The sequence below is a fragment of the Dasypus novemcinctus genome, chromosome 23, assembly GCF_030445035.2.
Source record: "Dasypus novemcinctus isolate mDasNov1 chromosome 23, mDasNov1.1.hap2, whole genome shotgun sequence".
Classification (NCBI taxonomy): Eukaryota; Metazoa; Chordata; class Mammalia; order Cingulata; family Dasypodidae; genus Dasypus; species Dasypus novemcinctus.
In genome coordinates this window covers 37,924,617-37,944,018 of record NC_080695.1, presented here as the reverse complement: position 1 = coordinate 37,944,018, position 19,402 = coordinate 37,924,617, and the positions used below count along the sequence as shown (strand labels likewise).

The following is a 19,402-nucleotide window of genomic DNA, read 5'->3' as shown; positions in this document are numbered from 1 at the left end:
CCACACGGGTCAAGGAGGCCCGGGGTTTGAACCGCGGACCTCCCATATGGTAGATGGACGCCCTAACCACTGGGCCAAAGTCTGTTTCCCATAGACCATTTCTAAGTCTCATTCACCCATTCTGATTTAAGTTTTTTATGGGCAGACACTGTCATCAGACGATGAGTATCTTAAAGATATTATTTAATAGCCATAGAGCCTCAAAAAGCTACATAGAACACTTGAACGTGATAAACTAATTTTAGAATAAAGTTTATGCTGGGTAGTTAATGCTCACTGAACACAGGGTTACTGTTTGGGGTGATGGAAAAGTTCTAATAATGATGGTGGTGATGGTAGCCCAACACTGTGAGTATGATTAACACCACTGGATTGTATACTTAAAAGCGGCTTAAATTGGAAATTTTATGTTAGCTATGTTACCACAATAAAAAACTTAACCCTGGGTAGATTATGCCAAAGGAAGCAGTCACCCCATCATTTATTTTATAAGTTTTCATATTTGCTTAAAAAAAGAAGGGCAGACTGTGATCATCTTTTACAGCTCCCAACCCTAATCAGTGTTGGCTGGCTTCCAACTCTCAATAGATACTGAAAGATCAAGCGATCAAGTACAAGATCTCATGATGACTAGCCCCAAACAGAGGCACACGGTCTCCAAGGTAGAATTCAGAGTCAGGTTGGTTGCTCAGACTTCCGTGCCCTTCACCAGGCCATCCCAGCCTAGCTCACATTCCTTTTCCCACTGTTCAGGCCAGCAGGATGCATTAAACATGCATTTCAGAGTGCCCAGCACATAGTATGTGCTCACTAAATACTGGTTGATTATTTAAACCTGAATTTCCCCTTCAGACCAAAAATGTAACAGTAACATCCACCTCTCCTCTCTGCTTTCTTCAGATCACTGGGGCTTCTCCACAGAAGCACTTCTTACCTCCTCACTAAATGGAAGCTCCCTTCAGGCCAGTCTTCTCTAAATGCAATTGGCTTTGCGTTTCCTATTTACTCAATACTCCACACAAAGTATATTTGCTACATGGTATTTATTCAATGACTTTCTACATTAGCAGTCACACTTAAAATCGTTGCTAAGCTCTTTCTGCATCTATGTGCATCACAGTTTTCCATCTGGGATTGTGAAATCAACAACAGGCAAGGCCAACCTGTCAGCTATGATTTACAGTGACTAGCATGGTATTAACAATCATAGAGCTGTGAACAAACACTCGAGGAGAAAGAGAATGAAGATGAAGATGAGGGTCCTGAGTGAGGGCCCAGACAGACTGTCCAGTCCACGGAACCTGAGGCCTGAGTAGTGCCTCAGATCTGCTTTCCCCTCTGCCCGAGAGGGTCCCTCTGAGGGCGGGTCTAAGGCACAGTGGTGAAGGACATGACTGACCCGCCGAGTGTGGTCCTCTGGTCTAGAGGCAGCCCCTCGTCTGGAACAGTGCAACAAGCATTCCATTTAGAAGTTCTTCCCCAACGCATGGAGGTAGCCTTCTCGAATGGAAATGGAGACAAGGTCTTTCTTGGAAAAGAGGGTGCCAGGAAATACTCTCTGCCCCAAGACCAACCCGGTCCCTTTCAAGGTCCCTGAGAAAAGCAGCAACCAAGACTTTCAAATGCTGACAAGGCACAGAGTGGATGAATGAAAAGATAATACATGGAAAAAAACACAAAAACCTTTGGCTTATAAAACCTCAAACCTGAGGCAGGGACATCAGTGTCCACCAACATGCAGAAACAGATATGCTCAGCAGAAATGCTTCCGTATTTCCAGTACTGCCCACATCCCAAGCCCCATCTGTTCTCCATTGTCTACCGGTATCCTCCCACCCCCCAACACATAAGCACACACATGAGTATCTGCAGAATAAGTCGGAGGTTGGCATCCAGGGTCTGATGACAGGACAGAACTCTTGGCAGTCTGCATTAAATCACCACGATCAGTTCTGTCTAGACAGCAGAAGTAACACTGGCCTAAGCATGAATGGCAGGGTCCATAGGGTTCATTTGTGAAATGTTAGGCTGCACCCAAGACAGCCAGGTCTGGAAAGTCCTTTACTTCTCCTACTTCGCTGAAAGGCTGTCCACCCTGGTTGAATGTCAGCTTATACCGCAATCGGATGGGTTCCTAGATGAGGACATAAGGGGATAAATTAGTAGGCAGCAACACAAAGACCAGCCCAGAGGAAACCATCAGCCACCCAGCAGCTGCCAAGGAACAGTAAGCACATGCTAACTCCCACCCAAACAAGGCCTTCAAGCATTCATCCAACATGGAAGACCCTGGCCTTACCCCTTGGCATTATAAACACAAGGGCAGCCAGACATACATCCTGGGCCCCTCCCACATTGTTCAGTCCTGAAATGGCCTGCAAATCCGAGAGATCAGTCAAGGAAGACAGAAAGGCCTCCCCCTTTTAGGGGACTCCATCACAGTAGGGAGAGCCCTTATGTCTCTCCCTTGGTTTCTAGCTGTGACCACCTGTCACAGATCTTTCAATAAGCTGCAAAGGAAAACAGACTTAGCAACGGACATTCTGCCCCCTTCCCCACCCCCCACCCCAACTAAACTGTAGACTTTGGAACTAGGACTCAATATGCCTCTCTCCACCTTCAAGTTTACCCCCCACCCCCTAGAGGTCAGGGGCACAGCCTCAACTTCCCTGCTATTAAAGCTAAGAAATGAGAACATACTTTGTGTGGATTATCAAGCAGCAACATCTGAGAGATCACAGCTGGAGACGTCAAAGGATTGAAAGCAGGGAGCCTGGAGCTGGATGCTGGCTGCAGCTTCACTCTCATGGACTATCAGGGAGAAAAACCCAACATATAACGCATTCCTAACAAACCACAGACTCCCTAAGGGAGAGGAGGGAGACGGGAGCCAGACTTCCACACCACCCTTCCAGAAGCAGACAGGTTTCTCAGGAGACATGGTATCCCAAGGTACCGATGGGAGCAGATGGCTCTCACTAGTTGAGGAAAGGACCCAAAGACCTTTCCTTCCACACAAAGAGCGTATCTGAAGTCATGTGGCAGTGGTTGGCATCTGAGAGTCAGCATAGAGAGCACCAGGTGAGGTGAACTCTAACTCTGCTCCTTACTAGCTGTGTGACTCTGAGCAAAACATTCAACCTCTCTGCATCTTGAACTCATAAATTATAAAGTGGAGATAATAATAGAATTTGCCCCACAAGTAGCCTCAAGAAAGTGTATCTTTACTTTTGTCCTGAATCTTTACCTTTCAGGACCTGCCCCTTTCCCCACTTCTTGTGGCTCTGGTATGGCTGTTCATCAGTGGGGCCTGCTACCCTCACAGAGGGGTGGACCAAGTATCCAACAGAGTTCCTGCAAAGCACCTGGTACCCCAAATTGAAAGCCAGTACCAAAAAATTCTGAGGAGCTGGCGAGCAGGTGGCTCACCTTTGGCACAGCCACTTGAAACATGATGTCCCAAACAGGCTGGGGGGCGGTGCTCATCATAGTCAGCAGCAGCACCTGCACCTCGGGGTGCCCTGGGGCCGCGGTCTGGGAGAAGTGGAGCAGAATTCTGAATCCATTCCGGTCATACACGATAATAGGAGGTAGGTTGCCTGGTGGAGAGAGGGCAGAGCAGAAGTTAGCACCACTATAGACTCCAACAACCAACTGGAACAAGATGTGCACATTATGACCGAACCCTGCTGCTTCTCCACTCAGGACAGGGCTTGGACTGGACTCCTCTGCCTGGCTGCTGCCACCACAACCCAGTCCTCATTACTTCTAGCTGGACTCCTATCATTATCCAACCTGACCTCTCCTACCATCCAACCAGCCTTCGCACATGACCAAATGGCTCTATGAAAAAAACACATATTTATTTCAGGGAAATGTTATGATTAAAATAATGCCTGGGAAGCAGATCTGGCTCAACATGGGAGGTCCAGGGTTCAAACCCTGGGCTTCCTTGACCCGTGTGGTAAGCTGGCCCATGCGCAGTGCTTATGCACGCAAGGGGTGCCCTGCCACACAGGGGTGTCCCCCGCGTAGGGGAGCCCCCCGCATAGGGGAGCCCCATGTGCAAGGAGTGCACCCCATAAGGAGCCACCCCACACGACTAAAGCGCAGCCTGCCCAGGAATGGCACCACATACACAGAGAGCTGATGTAGCAAGATGTTGCAACAAAAAGAGACACAGATTTCCAGTGCTGCTTATAAGAATGCAAGCAGACACAGAAGAACACACAGCAAATGGACACAGAGCAGACAATGCGTAGGAGGGAAAGGGGAGAGAAATAAATAAATAATAAATCTTAAAAAAAAAAAAGCCTCAACATTGTAGAAACTACTGAAAGTCAAAGAATGAAATAAAACCATCTTTAATTCTACACAGAAATAAGCAATTCTAAAATTTTGACCTATTTCCTTCTGGATCTCTTTTGCATAGCCACACACACAAAAGCATATATTTACAACTTAATTTTATAAAACTGTTAAGACAGCAAACCTCCACAAATTAATAGGTTTACTGAAATTCCATTAAAAACCCTAACACATTGTTTAAACATACAGATTCTAAAGTTACTTTGAAGAAGAAAATGCATGACACTAAACAAGATCTTTTTTAAAATATAAAGATAAAGAGGGCTAGGTCTATTTGCATTAAGCAGATACTCAGTATGAAATTACAAGTCAAGGAAGCGGACTTGGCCCAGTGGTTAGGGCATCCGTCTACCACATGGAGGTCCGTGGTTCAAACCCCGGGCCTCCATGACCCGTGTGGAGCTGGCCCATGCGCAGTGCTGATGCACGCAAGGAGTGCCCTGCCACGCAGGGGTGTTCCCGCGTAGGGGAGCCCCACATGCAAGGAGTGTGCCCCGTAAGGAGAGCCGCCCAGCGCGAAAGAAAGTGCAGCCTGCCTAAGAACGGCACCGCGCACACGGAGAGCTGACACAACAAAAAGAAACACATGGGAAACGGACTTTGGCCCAGTGGTTAGGGCGTCCGTCTACCACATGGGAGGCCCGCGGTTCAAGCCCCGGGCCTCCTTGACCCGTGTGGAGCTGGCCCATGCGCAGTGCTGATGCGCGCAAGGAGTGCCGCGCCACGCAGGGTGTCCCCCGCGTAGGGGAGCCCCACGCGCAAGGAGTGCACCCATAAGGAGAGCCGCCCAGCGTGAAGGAGGGAGCAGCCTGCCCAGGAATGGCGCCGCCCACACTTCCCGTGCCGCTGACGACAACAGAAGCGGACAAAGAAACAAGAAACAAGACGCAGCAAAAAGACACAGAAAAACCGGGGGAGGGGAGGGGAATTAAATAAATAAAAAAATAAATCTTTAAAAAAAAAAAAAAAAAAAAAAAGAAACACAGATTCCCGTGCCGCTGACAAGAACAGAAGCGGACGAAGAAGAACACGCAGCGAAAAGACACAGAGAACAGGCAACTGGGGCGAGGAGGGGGAAGGGGAGAGAGATAATAAATAAATAAATCTTTAGGAAAAAAAAAATTACAAGTCAAGCAATTCAGCATAAAACAGAGCATTCAGAAATCAATTCATGTATATATGAAAATTTAACATAAGACCATATTTTAAAATCAGTGGCTGATTCAGTAAATATAACCATCTGGGGGAAAAAATTGAATGAATATCCTTTATCTCATTCCAAACATTACTTACAATCAAAATCGAAATTACGAACATATTTAACTATCAAATTGTCAAAGATTTAAAATATTGAAAATACCCCATGCTAATAAGGGTATGGATAAAAAGACAAGCTTTCGGGAAGTGGACTTGGCCCAAAGGATAGGGCATCTGCCTACCACATGGGAGGTCCGTGGTTCAAACCCAGGGCCTCCTTGACCTGTGTGGAGCTGGCCCACGTGCAGTGCTGATGCGCGCAAGGAGTGCCGTGCCAAGCAGGGGTGTCTCCCGCGTAGGGGAGCCACATGCGAAAGGAGTGCACCCTGTGAGGAGAGCTGCCCAGCGCGAAAGTGCAGCCTGCCCAGGAATGGCACCGTACACACGGAGAGCTGACACAGCAAGATGATGCAACAAAAAGAAACACAGATTCCCGTGCCGCTGACAACAACAGAAGCAGACAAAAACAACACGCAGCAAATGGACACAGAGAACAGACAACTGGGGGGGGGGGGCCAGGAAGGGGAGAGAAATAAATAAAAATAAATCTTAAAAAAAAAAAAAAAAAAGACAACCTTTCTGGAGGCCACTTGGTAATACAGATCAAAATTTTCAACGTCTACAGCCAGCATTTTCACTTCTAAATTATTCTAATGAAATAATCAGACAAGTGTAAAAGGGAAAATGGGTGCCCAAAGATGTTCACTACATACTGGCTTTTGTTATTTATTGCAGTAAGACATAAAATTTCCCATTTCAACCACTTTTAGGCATACGTGTCAGTGGTATCAATTATATTCACAATGCTGTGCTATCATGACCATCATCCATGACCAAAACTCATCCACTACCCCAAAGAGAAACTCTGTACCCATTAGGAATTAACTCCCCATTTCCTCTGACCCTGGTAACCTTTAATCCACTTTCTGTCACTATGCCCTTGCTTATTCTAGTTTTGTTTTGTTTTGTTTTAAAGATTTATTTTTTAATTTATTTCTCTCCCCTTCACACGCCCTCCCCCCACAGTTGTCTGCTCTCTGTCCATTCGCGGTATATTCTTCGGTGACTGCTTCTATCCTCATCAGCGGCACCAGGAATCTGTGTTTCTTTTTGTTGCGTCATCTTGTTGTGTTGGCTCCCATGTGTGCGGCACCATTCCTGGGCAGACTGCACTTCTTTCGTGCTGGGCGGCTCTCCTTATGGGGCGCACTCCTTGCGCATGGGGCTCCCCTACGCAGGAGACACCTCTGCATGGCACGGCACTCCTTGTGCGCATTAGCATTGCGCATGGGCCAGCTCCACATGGATCAAGGAGGCCCAGGGTTTGAACTGCGGACCTTCCATGTGGTAGGTGGAAGCCCTATCCATTGGGCCAAGTCCACTTTCCAATTCTAGTTATTTCATACCATTGAGATTATACAATATTTGTTCTACTGTATCACATATTTCCTTCAACATGATGTCTTCAAAGTTCATGCACATCATAGCATGTACCAGCACTTCATCCCCCTTTACGACTGAGCAATCTTTCATTGCATGTGGATACCATATGTTTTATACCCATTCATCTGTAGGTGAGTAACCCTGCTATGAACATTACTGTAAAAGTATCTAACCTAGTCCCTGCTTTCAACAGTTTTGGGTATATACTTAGAAGTGGGATTGCTGGGTCATACTACAGTTCTGTGTTTGACTTTCCAAAGAACTGCCAAACTGTTTTGCAGCTGCACTCTTTTACATTTCCACCAACATGCATGAGGGTCCCTATTTCTCTACATTCTTGCCACCACTTATTTTGTCTTTTTAATAATGGCAATTCTAGTGGGTATGAAGTGGTATCTCATTGTAGTTTTGATTTTATAGCAAATCACTAGAAACTAATCCTTCATAAAGAGGCTGAATAAGTTAATCTGGTACCTCTACTGAATGGTGTAATACATGGATACATTAGAAGTCAAGTTTGAGGGCCCTGCCCCAACCAAGATGGTGGCATGAGAAGCTTCAGGGGTCCATCCCTCCAAAGAAGCTTTGAACAACTTGCAAGAACTAGCAGAAATATCTTTACCAAGGCTCCAAAAAATAGTTAAAAGAACTGGAATAGGGAAAGCTTTGAATCAAGAAAAACATCACTTAAAAGCAATAGAACCTCCTGGCACCCTGGCTGGCGTCTTTCCCGTGCCCTCATTGGCCTGGAATGGAGCTGACCTAGGCCCCCAGTGCAGCTCCCTGTTCCCATTCCAGGGGGAGCAGAAAACGCTCATGCACATACTAGGAATGAGTGTCCAGTCCAGTCGATCTGGTTACTGCCTGAGGGACTTGCCATTCCAGAACGTGCCCTGTATGTAGAAGGTGGCTCACTGAGGTCTCCTGCAGGACACTGTTGGGGAGCAGTCAGGTGGCTGCCTCGGGAAAGGGATTTCTGGTTATAAGTATATAGTGCAGTGCCTGGGACCATGAGGAAACCATTTTGTAAGGGAAAGGGGACATTTGGAATCACACAAATGGAGGGAAATCTTATAGCCACATGCACACTCCCAAGACAAATGCCCAGAAAGGATCAGGGAGGCCCCTATACTTTGGCCTGGAGCTAGTCTCTAAATGTATTGTCTAGATAAGCCCTGAAGGAGAGCACTCTTAGGTCAATTTGCAAAGACTGGGATGGGTATTTTCTTTTTTTCCATCTTTTTGTTGTTAGTGCCTGGCATTCAAGGAAAGCTCTGCAGTAATACTAGCTGGACCCAAGCTTAAATTAAGTAATACATGCCTCAGAGCCTAAACTCCACTAACACCTTAAAATATCAAAATGTTCGGGTTTCAACAAAAGATTGCAAAACATCCGAAGAAATCAGGAGGCAATGGCTCAGGCAAAGGAGATGATTAAAGTTTTAGAAACCATGAATGAGGAGGACCAGACCTGGGACATTGCAAACAAAGACTTTTCCTCCTCTTTTGTATCTGGTTTATTTCACTCAGTATCATGCCCTCAAGGTTCATCCATACTGCCATATGCCAAAGACTTTTAAAAAATGGTCCTAAATATGCTCAAAGAGTTAGAAGAAAACATGGACAGAATACTAAAGGTATCAGGAAAATGAAAGATGAACACAGAGAGTATTGACAGAGAGATGGAAAGTATAAATGGACCCAATTCCCGAGAGGGGTTCAAGAGCAGACTGGAGCTGGCAGAAAAACGAACCAGTGAATTTGACGATAAGACAATTGAACTCATCCAGTCTGAGGAGCAAAAAGAATGAAGGAAAGTGAACAGAGCTGAGGAACCTGTGGGACACCATCAAGTGTGCCAATATACACACTGTGGGATTTCAGAAAGAGAACAAAGTGAGAAAGGGTCAGAGAGAATATTCAAAGAAATAATGGCTGACAGCTTCCCCAAATTTAACTAAAGACATGTAAAGGATACTGGATAACTGACTAAAGCCACAGGAAGAAATAAAGATCTCTGGTAAAGATAATGACATGGATAAATATAAATATAGCTACTATTGTATTTTTGGTTTATAACTGTTTTTCACTTCCTACAGGACCTAAAAGGCGACCGCATAAAATGTAATGATGTATCATAGCAAATCTAATTTGTGACAACTATATAAGGGTGGCGGGTAGAGGGGTACAGGAACAGAGTATATGTATGTTATTAAAGTTAAGCTGGTATCAAACCAAACAAGACTGTTATTGATTTAAGATGTTACATTTAAGCTGGATGATAAAAACTCACAGAGGCACAAAGTAGGGAACAGGTTTTGAGGGGTGGGGGAAGGGACAATGTGGAGTTGATGCAAAATGAGTGCAGAGTCTCTGTTGGAGTGAGGGAAACTTCTAGCAATGGATGGTGGTAAGACAACACTGTAAATCTGATTAATCTTATTAAATGGTATGCTTGGGAGGGGTTGGTTTTGGAAGATTTATCTAGTATGTTAACAATTTTTTTTTGAAAGTGAGAAATGAAAGATGATAATTAAATGCAATACATGACATTGAACAGGATCTGAGAATGGAGGGGGAAAAAAAAGCTCAAAAAAGCCCAATATATATAATAAGGAAAAACTGGAATATGGAATGCAAGCTTTTCATCATTGCTAAATTTCTTGAACTTGATAACCACACAAGGATAAATGAATATCCTTGTTCATAGGAAATGTACATGTTCAAGGAATATGACATGTGCAGCCTGCTCTTAAATGTTCAGAAAACAGATGACAGGTGACAAATAAATACAATGATATGATAAAGGTGGCAAAATGTTAAAATGTTAAAATTGGTGGATCTGGGTATCAGACAGTGCAACTATACTGAAGCTCTCTGAATGGAGTTTGTATTATTTTTGCAACTATCCTATTATTATTTTGAAATTATTTGAAAATAAAACTTAAAAACAAAACAGTCCGTATATGCTATAGTACCAATTTTGCTTATATACATATATGTATATATGTATACACATATATGTGTGTGTATGTGCATGAATATACACACATATACATGGATAAGATAAGAAGAAAACACATTAGGGCATTAACAGAAGTGTCCCATCTCTGGGTGGTGATGGTATGAATGAATTTTCTGCTTTAGTCTGTCTCTTCAAAAATTTCTACTTTGAACATGCATTATTTTTGAAATCAAATTTAAGTAAATTTGCAGAGGGTTCCCACTGCTTGCTGCTTACGCCTGAATCCCTCTGCCTGGCTTCAGGGTTCTCTGAAACCTCATCTCCCTTCCCCTCCCCATGTGGAGGGGCACGGGGCCTCTGTGCTCTAGTGAGGGCAGCCTGGGCCCTGGAGTCAAAGCCCCAGGGCTTTCTGCTCTGTTGCTTAGCAGTGCACTGCCTGGGAGATGGCCAAATAACTTAGCGGGAACTTCAGTTTCTCTTCCTCTAAATAGAGATAATATCCTGCTTTAATGAGCATCACTGAAGACAGAGGCTCACCAGCCAAACTCTTCCTTTCCAGTTCCACCTCTTCCCAGTCATTTCAGGTCACATGGAACATTCCCTTCTCTGAACTACAAATGAACGAACAGCATGGCCCTAAGCAGCCTTGAGTCCCTGCATTAAGTTTTGCCAGCCAATATCCTTCACAGAACCAACCTCAAAACAGAGAAGACTTCAAGGAAAATATTAGCTAAGAGATCCTGAAACCACCTGTTCCCTCTGCTTTCCAGGCAAAATCTCTGCCACTCATCTTCCCAAATCTAGGAGCCATCTCAGTGGATAAAGCTGAGCTTCTAATAGGAAGAAAAGAGGAGTAAAGATGTACTTACTGGGCTTAACCGACTCCAAGGGGACCATCACTTGAGCCAGAGGTGTATTCTGGGAAGATGGAGAAGCAGCCAATGGGCCAACCTCCCAGGACCAACCTGGAGAGGACTTCGTACCTGGCAGCACCTCCTTGGGGATGCTTTTCTGGGGAACATAATTCCTGCAAAGAAACAAAAAATATAAGAGTATCAAAAATTCTAGGGAACTCAAGGAATCTGTGATTAGGTTTTCTGAAGAACAAGGTAAGGAAGAAAAAATACAGAGGTATATAACTCCAGGTAAGTAACCTAACCTCTCTCTGCCTCAGTTTTATCTGTAAAATGTGGAAGATACTTATCTACCTCAAAAGGATATATACAAATTAAAGGAGACAACATGTGGATAGCACTTAAGAATGTCTGCACATAACGACCCAATAAACTAGAGCTATTTTTAACTTTTTTTTTAAGGAGGTATTGGGATTGAACCCAGGACTTCGTACATGGGAAGCAGGTACTCAACCACTTAGCTACATCCGTTTCCCAGTTATTTTTATTAGTTATTCATATTGTAGTTGTCACGTAGCCTGATAAGTTACTCAGGTTAAGTTTCCCCAAGTGTTATCTAGATCACACCAGAGTGACATAGCTGGGCAGAAGATATAGACATTACACTGATCACTTCTTACTTCGTAATTTTGTCCATTAGAAACACAAAATGAAAACATTTTTGGAAAACTCAGGTTCAGAGAAGTAACCACCTAAATTAGAAGGATTATTGGTGCCCTGTCCAGTGGGTAAAGTGAGTAAAACAAGAAGAACCACCCCGTGGAAGCAAGGAGGAATGACCTCCCAGCACATCACCATTTTCCACAGGCCCTGGAGTCACTACAGGGACTCCGGTATGCTCAGGCTGTTTGGGGGAAGTAAACTGCTGCTCTTGCAAGGGCAACTGGACAGGATCCATGAAAATATTTTTATATTCACACCTTAAAGAACCTCCACTTTTAGGAATCTGCACTACAAAAACATTCCAAGTATGCGCAAACTGCAAACTATGTAAACATCTGTAAGATGGAAATTAAATGTATCCATACCATGAATTATTATGTAGCTGTTAAGGGGAATGAGGAACACAATGGCCAAAAGATGGAAGCAACCCAAGTGTTTAGCAGATGAATGGATAAGCAAAATGATAGATACATCCAATGGAACATTATACAGCCATAAAAAGGAATGAAGTTCTGATACATGCAACAACATGGATGAAACCTAAAGACATCATGTTGAGTGAAATAAGCCATACAAAAAAGGACAAAGAACATATGCTCTTACTGATATTAAATAATATTAAATAATCAATTAGTCAAGTTCAGAGAGTCAGAAACTGAATGCAGCTTACTAGGAATAGGGAAAGGGTAGGAATTGGAGTTAAAACTTAATGGGTACAGTATTTGTTGGTTGATGGAAGTTTTGATAATGGATTATGGTGACTGCAGTGGCGCCCAACGTGGGGCAGCTCCTCCCCCGGCCCCTCTCTGCTGCTGCTGCTGCTGTGAATCGGACGGCCCATCCTCTTCTCCAGGTAGGGACCCCTCGCCGTCGCCCTGCCTCTATTTTAACATGGGCGCCTCTCTATCAACGCGTCAGGCGCCCCAAGTCAGGGCCCTCGCTGCCCTGCTCGACACCAACGGAGTCCGCATTTCCCTGCGGCAGCTCCAAAAATACTGGGACCTTTTGCTCCCTTTTAATCCGTGGCTCGCCACCTGCCAACTCTGGAGCCCAGATACATACTCTCGACTCATAGATCGAGTCACCTCCGCAATGGAGCATGAGAAACGCTCTTTCCCAATGGGCCTCTTACCTGTTCTTGTTGCCATTCGCGCCTGTCTCCTTGGCGCCCCATCCGAGACTATTTGTGAGGCTTCTCCCAAGCGGCCTCTAGACTGTGATTCCAATGAGTCCACCGACACTGACTCTCTGTCTGACCAACTTGCGGCCGCCCTCGAGCGTGAGCCCCCCCGCCCCAGCTCCCCGCGGCACGCAGAGGCTGTTCCTGCTGTTCCCCAAAATGGCGACTCAGGCCTCCAAAATGGCGAACTTCCGCCTTCTTCCTCCACCTATGCCCAAAATGGCGCACTTCCGGCTTCTTCTTCATCAAGCCCGGAGCCCGCCGGCGGGAACAAAGCCGCTTCTTCCTGCCTTTACCCGCCTCTTCCTGTCTGGTCAACATCCGGCTCTGCCCCGGAAGCTGGATGGTCGCCATCTTCCGCTAAACCGGAAGCGCCCCCTGCGCCATTTTGTTCACAACCGAAAACAGAAGTGCCTCCCGCGCCATTTTATACATCACTGGATATAACTGCTCCGCCATCTTGTCCAACACCCGGAAAGGCCCCGCCGCCATTTTGTTGCCGGATAGATGCCGCTAAGCCGCCATTTTTTCAGCTGCATTCCGCCTATCCTCAGCCGCCTCCATACGGCGGTAGCGCCCCACCTGCGCAAACCGCTGCCCCTAGTGCCACGCTTCCTCAAACCCCCCAGCTGTATCCGCTGAATCCGCAGCCTACGCTGCAACGGCCGCAAACCTGGCTGCCCTTTACAGCGGATGAAGTTAAAACCCTCCGCAAAGCTGTGAAGGAGGATGGAATCAGCAGCCCTTACGCGCAACAGCTCTTTGAAGAGCTAGGAACCCAGCTCGTTCTCCCATATGACTGGATTTCCTTGGCCCGTGCCATTTTAACGCCAGGCCAATTTATTGAATGGCGCGCTCACTACCAAGCGGCTGTTGATCGGCAGGTCATAGAGAATGCCCAAGCCGGCGTCCAAGATCCGCCTGATGCATACACAGGAATCAATAACTACGCGGATCCTCGTTCTTATCTCGAAATCGACCCAGGTTTTGGCACCAGGTAAAAGTCCTCGTCCAGCGATCGTTCTCTCTAGTTTCCACCAAGCAGCCCACCAAGCTCGCGCAATTGCTTCAAGACCCCAATGAAACCTTCCCAGCATTCGTCGCCCGGGTTCTGGAAGCTTGCCAACGAAAGATCTCCAGCGAGGATGCCCAGTTCGCGCTGGCCAAAGAGCTTATCATAGACGGATGCCTTGCGCCATTCCGGGCTGTAGTCCTCCCTATACGTCACAAGGCTCTGCATGAGTGGGTCCTTGCCTGCCGTGACGTTGACCCGCAAGTCAAAACGCTCACCGCTGCCTTTGCATCTGCCATGGCTGTTTCATCTACCTCCACTTCCGTCTGCTTTTGATGTGGCCAGCCCGGCCATTTTGTCCGCAAGTGCTCTCAGCCAGGCCCGGCACCTCGCTCCGACCCGCCGTCGCGACGACCAAGGGGCCCTTCTACGCCATGTCCGCGTTGTGGGAAAGGATATCACTGGGCCCGCGACTGCCGTGCCGCCCAAAGTTTCCAGCAGCCTTTAAACTCCCAGCAGGGCAGGCCTCAGCCCCACCCTCAAGAGGCCCTCAGAAAAATTCCCAAACCATAATGTGGACAATGCCTATCTCGCGTCATCAAAAACCCTCATTAGAGCTCAAGATCGATGGGCAATGGCTCGATGGACTCCTAGACTCTGGTGCTGAGATCTCCTGCGTTCCTTTTGAAGTCGCTGCATTTAATCACTGGCCCCTCGAGACTGGCCCTCAAGTCATCGGCGCCACAGGAGCCGCTACCTCCTGGAAAACATCCCAGCCTCTGCGCTGGAGCGACCGAGAAGGCCACGAAGGTCAAATTCGCCCACTCGTCCTCTCTTCAGTCCAAACCATCCTGTGGGGGAGAGATGTCCTCAGCCAGCTAAAAGCCCGAATCACCACAGAAGCCTTCTCAGCTGCGCTGCCCCCCTCCTTATAGGGGCCACTGCTCCCATCGCAAAACCTGACCCTATCCCTCTGGAATGGGACACAGAGGAGCCCATCTGGGTCGAGCAGTGGCCCTTGCCAGCTCACAAACTACAAGCTCTCTCTGCCCTCGTCGAAGAGCAACTACAAGCAGGGCATATTGAGCCGTCCACCAGTCCCTATAATTCGCCAATCTTCGTCATTAACAAGAAAAACACAGGCAAGTTCCGCCTTCTCCACGACCTCCGAGAGATCAACAAGCATATTAAGCCAATGGGATCACCTCAGCCAGGATGCCCGCATCCCACCGCAGTCCCCCAACACTTTCATGCAGCAACCATCGACATCAAAGACTGCTTTTTCTCTATCCCTCTCCATCCCCAGGACTGTCCAAAGTTTGCGTTCACAGTTCCGCGCATCAACAACCAAGGTGCAGCGCAGCGATTTCAATGGAAGGTGTTGCCTCAAGGCATGCGCAACAGTCCTACTATATGCCAATTGTATGTCAACCATGCCGTAGAGCCACTGCGCTCCAAATTCAATCCGGAGCACACATACATCCTCCACTACATGGACGACCTCCTTTTGGCAGCGAGCTCCCATGCGCTCCTCAATGATCTGCTCTCGGCAACAATAACAAGCCTCTCCAGCCTCGGGCTTACTGTGCAGTCTGACAAAATAAACCTCCAACCTCCTTTTCAATTCTTAGGCTTTCATTTTCACCAGTCCATTCAACCTGCGAGCCCAAAAATTCACGTCTCTCACAAAATGACACTCACTGAGCTCCAGCGGCTTTGCGGGCAAATCAATTGGCTTCGATCAGCGCTCCCCATCACAACAGTGCAAATGCAGCCCCTCTTTGAGCTCTTGCAGAACAAAGATAGCCCACCAACTGCGGTCACTCGCAGCATCACCATCACCCCCGCTGCCCGAGAAGCCGTCCAACAGGTCAGTGCTGCTCTACAGCAATGCCGCCTAGAGCGGTTTTCCCCTGACCTTCCAGTCTTAGCCTTAATCCTGCCAACACCAATCACTCCCACAGGCCTCTTGTGGCAAGATGGCCCTCTCCTTTTTCTGCATACATCAAAAAGCAAACTCCCAAAAATCTGTCCTTTTATAAGGGTCTGGATCACGTTAGCCACTGACCTAGTACTTCTCTCCATACAAACGTACGGCATTCCGCTGCACACCATTGTTTGGCCTTTAGATGCCAAAGAAGTTACTTCCCTCATTATGAACAATGCTCAAATGCAGAGCCTAATAGAGCTCTTTCGTGGCTCCTTTGACAACCACTATCCTCATCACCGATTGCTGCAAGGAATATCTCAATTAGCGTTTTCCAACCCGTTCCGTCCGTTGCCTGCACGGAACCCAATCCCTTCAGCCATCACTGCCTTCACAGACGCCTCAAAAACGGCATTTGCGGCCATCATATACACTCCTAAGAATCCTGAGCCACGGCAACTGCTGTTCGCAAATGACTTTTCTGTTCAAGTGGGCGAACTTCTAGCTGTCGCTGCAGTCCTCAATCTCCACCCAGACCAGCCTCTCAATATTTTTACCGACAGCCTATACACTCTCCAAGTGTGTCGCACGTAGCCTCCCACTTGCCACCTTCTTGCCAAGTGACTCAAACATCGATCGGGCACTCGCCTTTGTGCAACGGCTGCTTGAAGAACGGCAACAGCCCTGGTTCATAGCTCACATTAGAAGCCATTCTGGCCTACCAGGGCCTCTGACTCAGGGAAATGACCTTGCTGACGCTTCCATGTCCGCCCATCAGATAAACCCAGTCACTTTTTGGGAAGACTCCACCTATGAACCGCGGCTTGGAGACTTTGTCAACCAAGCCAAGCTTTTACATTCCCAATTTCACTTCTCTGCGCGGTCCATCCAGAAGCTCTTTCCAGACATCCCTATTGAAACTTGCAAGCACCTTGTGCGTGCGTGCCGAACTTGCACGCCTTTGCTGCCACTTGGACCTTTGCAGCCTCAGGGCGTCAACCCCCGCGGCCTCTGCCCAAACTCGAGGTGGCAATTAGACGTCACTCATGTCAGTGCCTTTGGCCGCCTCAAATACCTTCATGTGGCTATTGACACCTTTTCACATCTATGCTATGCAGTCCCCCTCGCAGGGGAGAGCGCCAAGCATTGCATCAAGGCGCTTCGCCAAGCTATTTTGTTCATGGGAGTCCCATGGGATCTCAAAACAGACAATGGACCCGCTTATCGCAGTGTCGCCTTCGCCAGCTTCGTGCAAATGTACCACATCACACATCACTTCGGCATTCCATACAACCCACAGGGGCAAGGAATCGTTGAACGCACTCACCAGCAGCTCAAACTGCTCATCCAGAAGGAGAGAGCCTCCTTCCCCCACAAGGCCCCAGTAGACGTTGTAACTGCCTGCCTCATTCACCACAATCTTCTGACTTTTGACAGTCAGGGACTTTCTCCCACCCACAAGCACTGGGGGCCTATGTGGCAGCCTTCGCAGGTCCCCCTGGTCCATTGGAAAGACCCTGCCACCAATCGTTGGCAAGATCCCGCTCCCCTCCTAGCACAGGGGAGAGGTTTTGCTTGTGTCTTTCCAAATTCTGAGCCGCAACCTCTCTGGATCCCTGGGCGCTGCATCCGGCCCGCCACTGACCCATTAGTCCCAGCAAGCGATCAACACCCTATGCCCTCAGTGAGAGATAACATTAACAGTGGGTGTGGGTCAGACGTCGCTCCGTTCGCCCGAATCCAGCACCAGCCATCATCGAGAAGTGCCCCCTCCTAATCTAAACCCCTACCCCCATCTCTTCCTTACCCCACTCTCTTTACCCTCTTCACCCTACCCGCTCGCCATGTATGGAGAGCGAGGAATTCTCTTTTCTTTTGTCTCCACAGATGCCGCCCTGTCAAATGATGCCTCTCTACAACTTCGTAGCCACTTCCTTCGTCCTGGCCTCCTTCGCCCTCCCAGCCGCTGCCAACTTGAACCATCAACCCTTCAATTGGACTCTCTCCGTATTTGATAAGGTCCTCACCTATAACGTGACGGCAGGCGCCCCTTCTTTTTCCCAGCACATCTGCTCCCTCGCCGGCTTCTCCACCTACTCATCCGGTTCGCAAACCTACGCCCTCGGCCCCTCTGTTGCCTGCGGCTCTGGGAGAGACGCAGTCACCGTCGTCATTGGCTACTATATTTGCCCCTCTTCTGCAAGAGGCTGCCATGACCCGTCACATTATTTTTGCCCCTCCTGGGGCTGTGAAACCATAGCCTACGGCTGGTCTGGAGCCCCAAACAAAGACCCTTATCTCAACCGAGAAAATAGCAAAAATTGGCACACCCCCGTCCTCAAAGTTAAAGACCACAACTCAGACCAATGGCTAAACAGTCGTTCTTGGGGGATCCGTTTGTACAGAACACATCATGACTATGGTTCAATTTTCACCATCCGAAAGAGGCCGGCCTCAGCGTCAACCCCCTCTGCTGTCGGCCCAAATCAGATTCTCAATCCTCCAAAGGCACGGCCTCCTTCTCCCACTCCTCCTCCCACCTCATCCTCTCCTTCGCCCAGCACCCCCAACGCCAGCACCTACACCAACGCTTCCCTGCACTCCTTCAGTTCCCACAATCCTAAACCTCCTCTAGCCCCTAGTCGGCCCTTTAACCCTCTCATCAACTTAATCAAGGCCTCATACACCTCTCTAAACACATCCCACCCCAATCTCACAAAAAACTGTTGGCTCTGCCTCTCCCCCTCCCTTCCTATCTATGAGCCTGTTGCCGTTAACTTCACGTTCAACGAATCCACTTCAGGAGCCCCAGCCGAGTGCAACTGGAACAGTTCCTCCGTCCCCCTAACCTTTCAATCTGTTTCCTCCACAGGACGCTGTTGCGGTCACCCCTCGGGCTGAAGTGTGGTTTGCTGGCCTGGCGAGGGGAGCGGCCGCGGTAGGCCTAATTCCGCTGCCCCCATAATAGGGTGGTTGGTCGGGCCCACCGCCACCCCTGAAGGAAGCTCGGCATGGGCGCAGAGTGCCCTCGGGTCTCCCCTTCTCGGCAGCCATGCTTCCGCGGCCGCCCCTCCTCCCGGATGGCGCCACACGATGCCTGTAGGGCGGCACCCTTCTTCTTCCTTCTCCCTGCGCAGGCGCAGGGCAGAAAATTCCAGTCTGCCCTTTTCCCCTCCCCCGACAGCAGCAACAGCCAGGTGTGGGCGGAAAAATCCAGCCCGCCCTTTTCCCTTCCCCCGACAGCAGCAACAGCCAGGCGTGGGCGGGAAACTCAAGTCTGCCCTCCACCCCAGCAACAGCAGCCACCAATCCCTAAACCCTGCCCCTTCCCCCAGCAACAGCAACAGCCAATCCCTAACCACCACCCCTCCCCCGTCCAGTACCGCCCACTGACCTTTCACCGGCAACCAATCAGAACAGGGCGTGGCTTCGACCAATCAGCCTTCCCCAGCCCCTATAAAACTGTTGCCTCTCCCTCAGTAAAGGGGACTTGCGTGTTTACCTTGTCTCCGCGGTAGTTCTTCTGCCGTGCGCCCTCCAGTCCTGAGAGCCCCCGACAAGGGCCTGGCCTCCCTTGTCCCCAGTTCGTCGCCTGCTTCTCCGGGCGACCCCTTCGTCGCCGGCTTCGCCGGGCGACCCCGTCAGCCGAACCGCACAACCCCTGTGAGACCGA

The 19,402-nt window shown here is 48.4% G+C and overlaps 1 protein-coding gene across 2 annotated transcripts in view; it reads right to left on the bottom strand.

The window, feature by feature from the left end:
- Positions 1-1,024: 1,024 nt before the first annotated feature.
- Positions 1,025-19,402, bottom strand: part of GGA2 (golgi associated, gamma adaptin ear containing, ARF binding protein 2) — a 47,605-nt gene continuing 29,227 nt past the window's right edge. For both annotated transcript variants that reach the window (XM_004453793.5, XM_071211245.1), the window contains exons 14-17: positions 10,903-11,060; positions 3,430-3,599; positions 2,701-2,811; positions 1,025-2,134 (exon numbers count right to left, since the gene is read on the bottom strand). In XM_004453793.5, the coding sequence (XP_004453850.1) occupies positions 2,024-2,134; positions 2,701-2,811; positions 3,430-3,599; positions 10,903-11,060 (550 nt within the window). In that variant the 3' untranslated portion in view covers positions 1,025-2,023. The remainder of the gene's footprint in view (positions 2,135-2,700; positions 2,812-3,429; positions 3,600-10,902; positions 11,061-19,402) is intronic.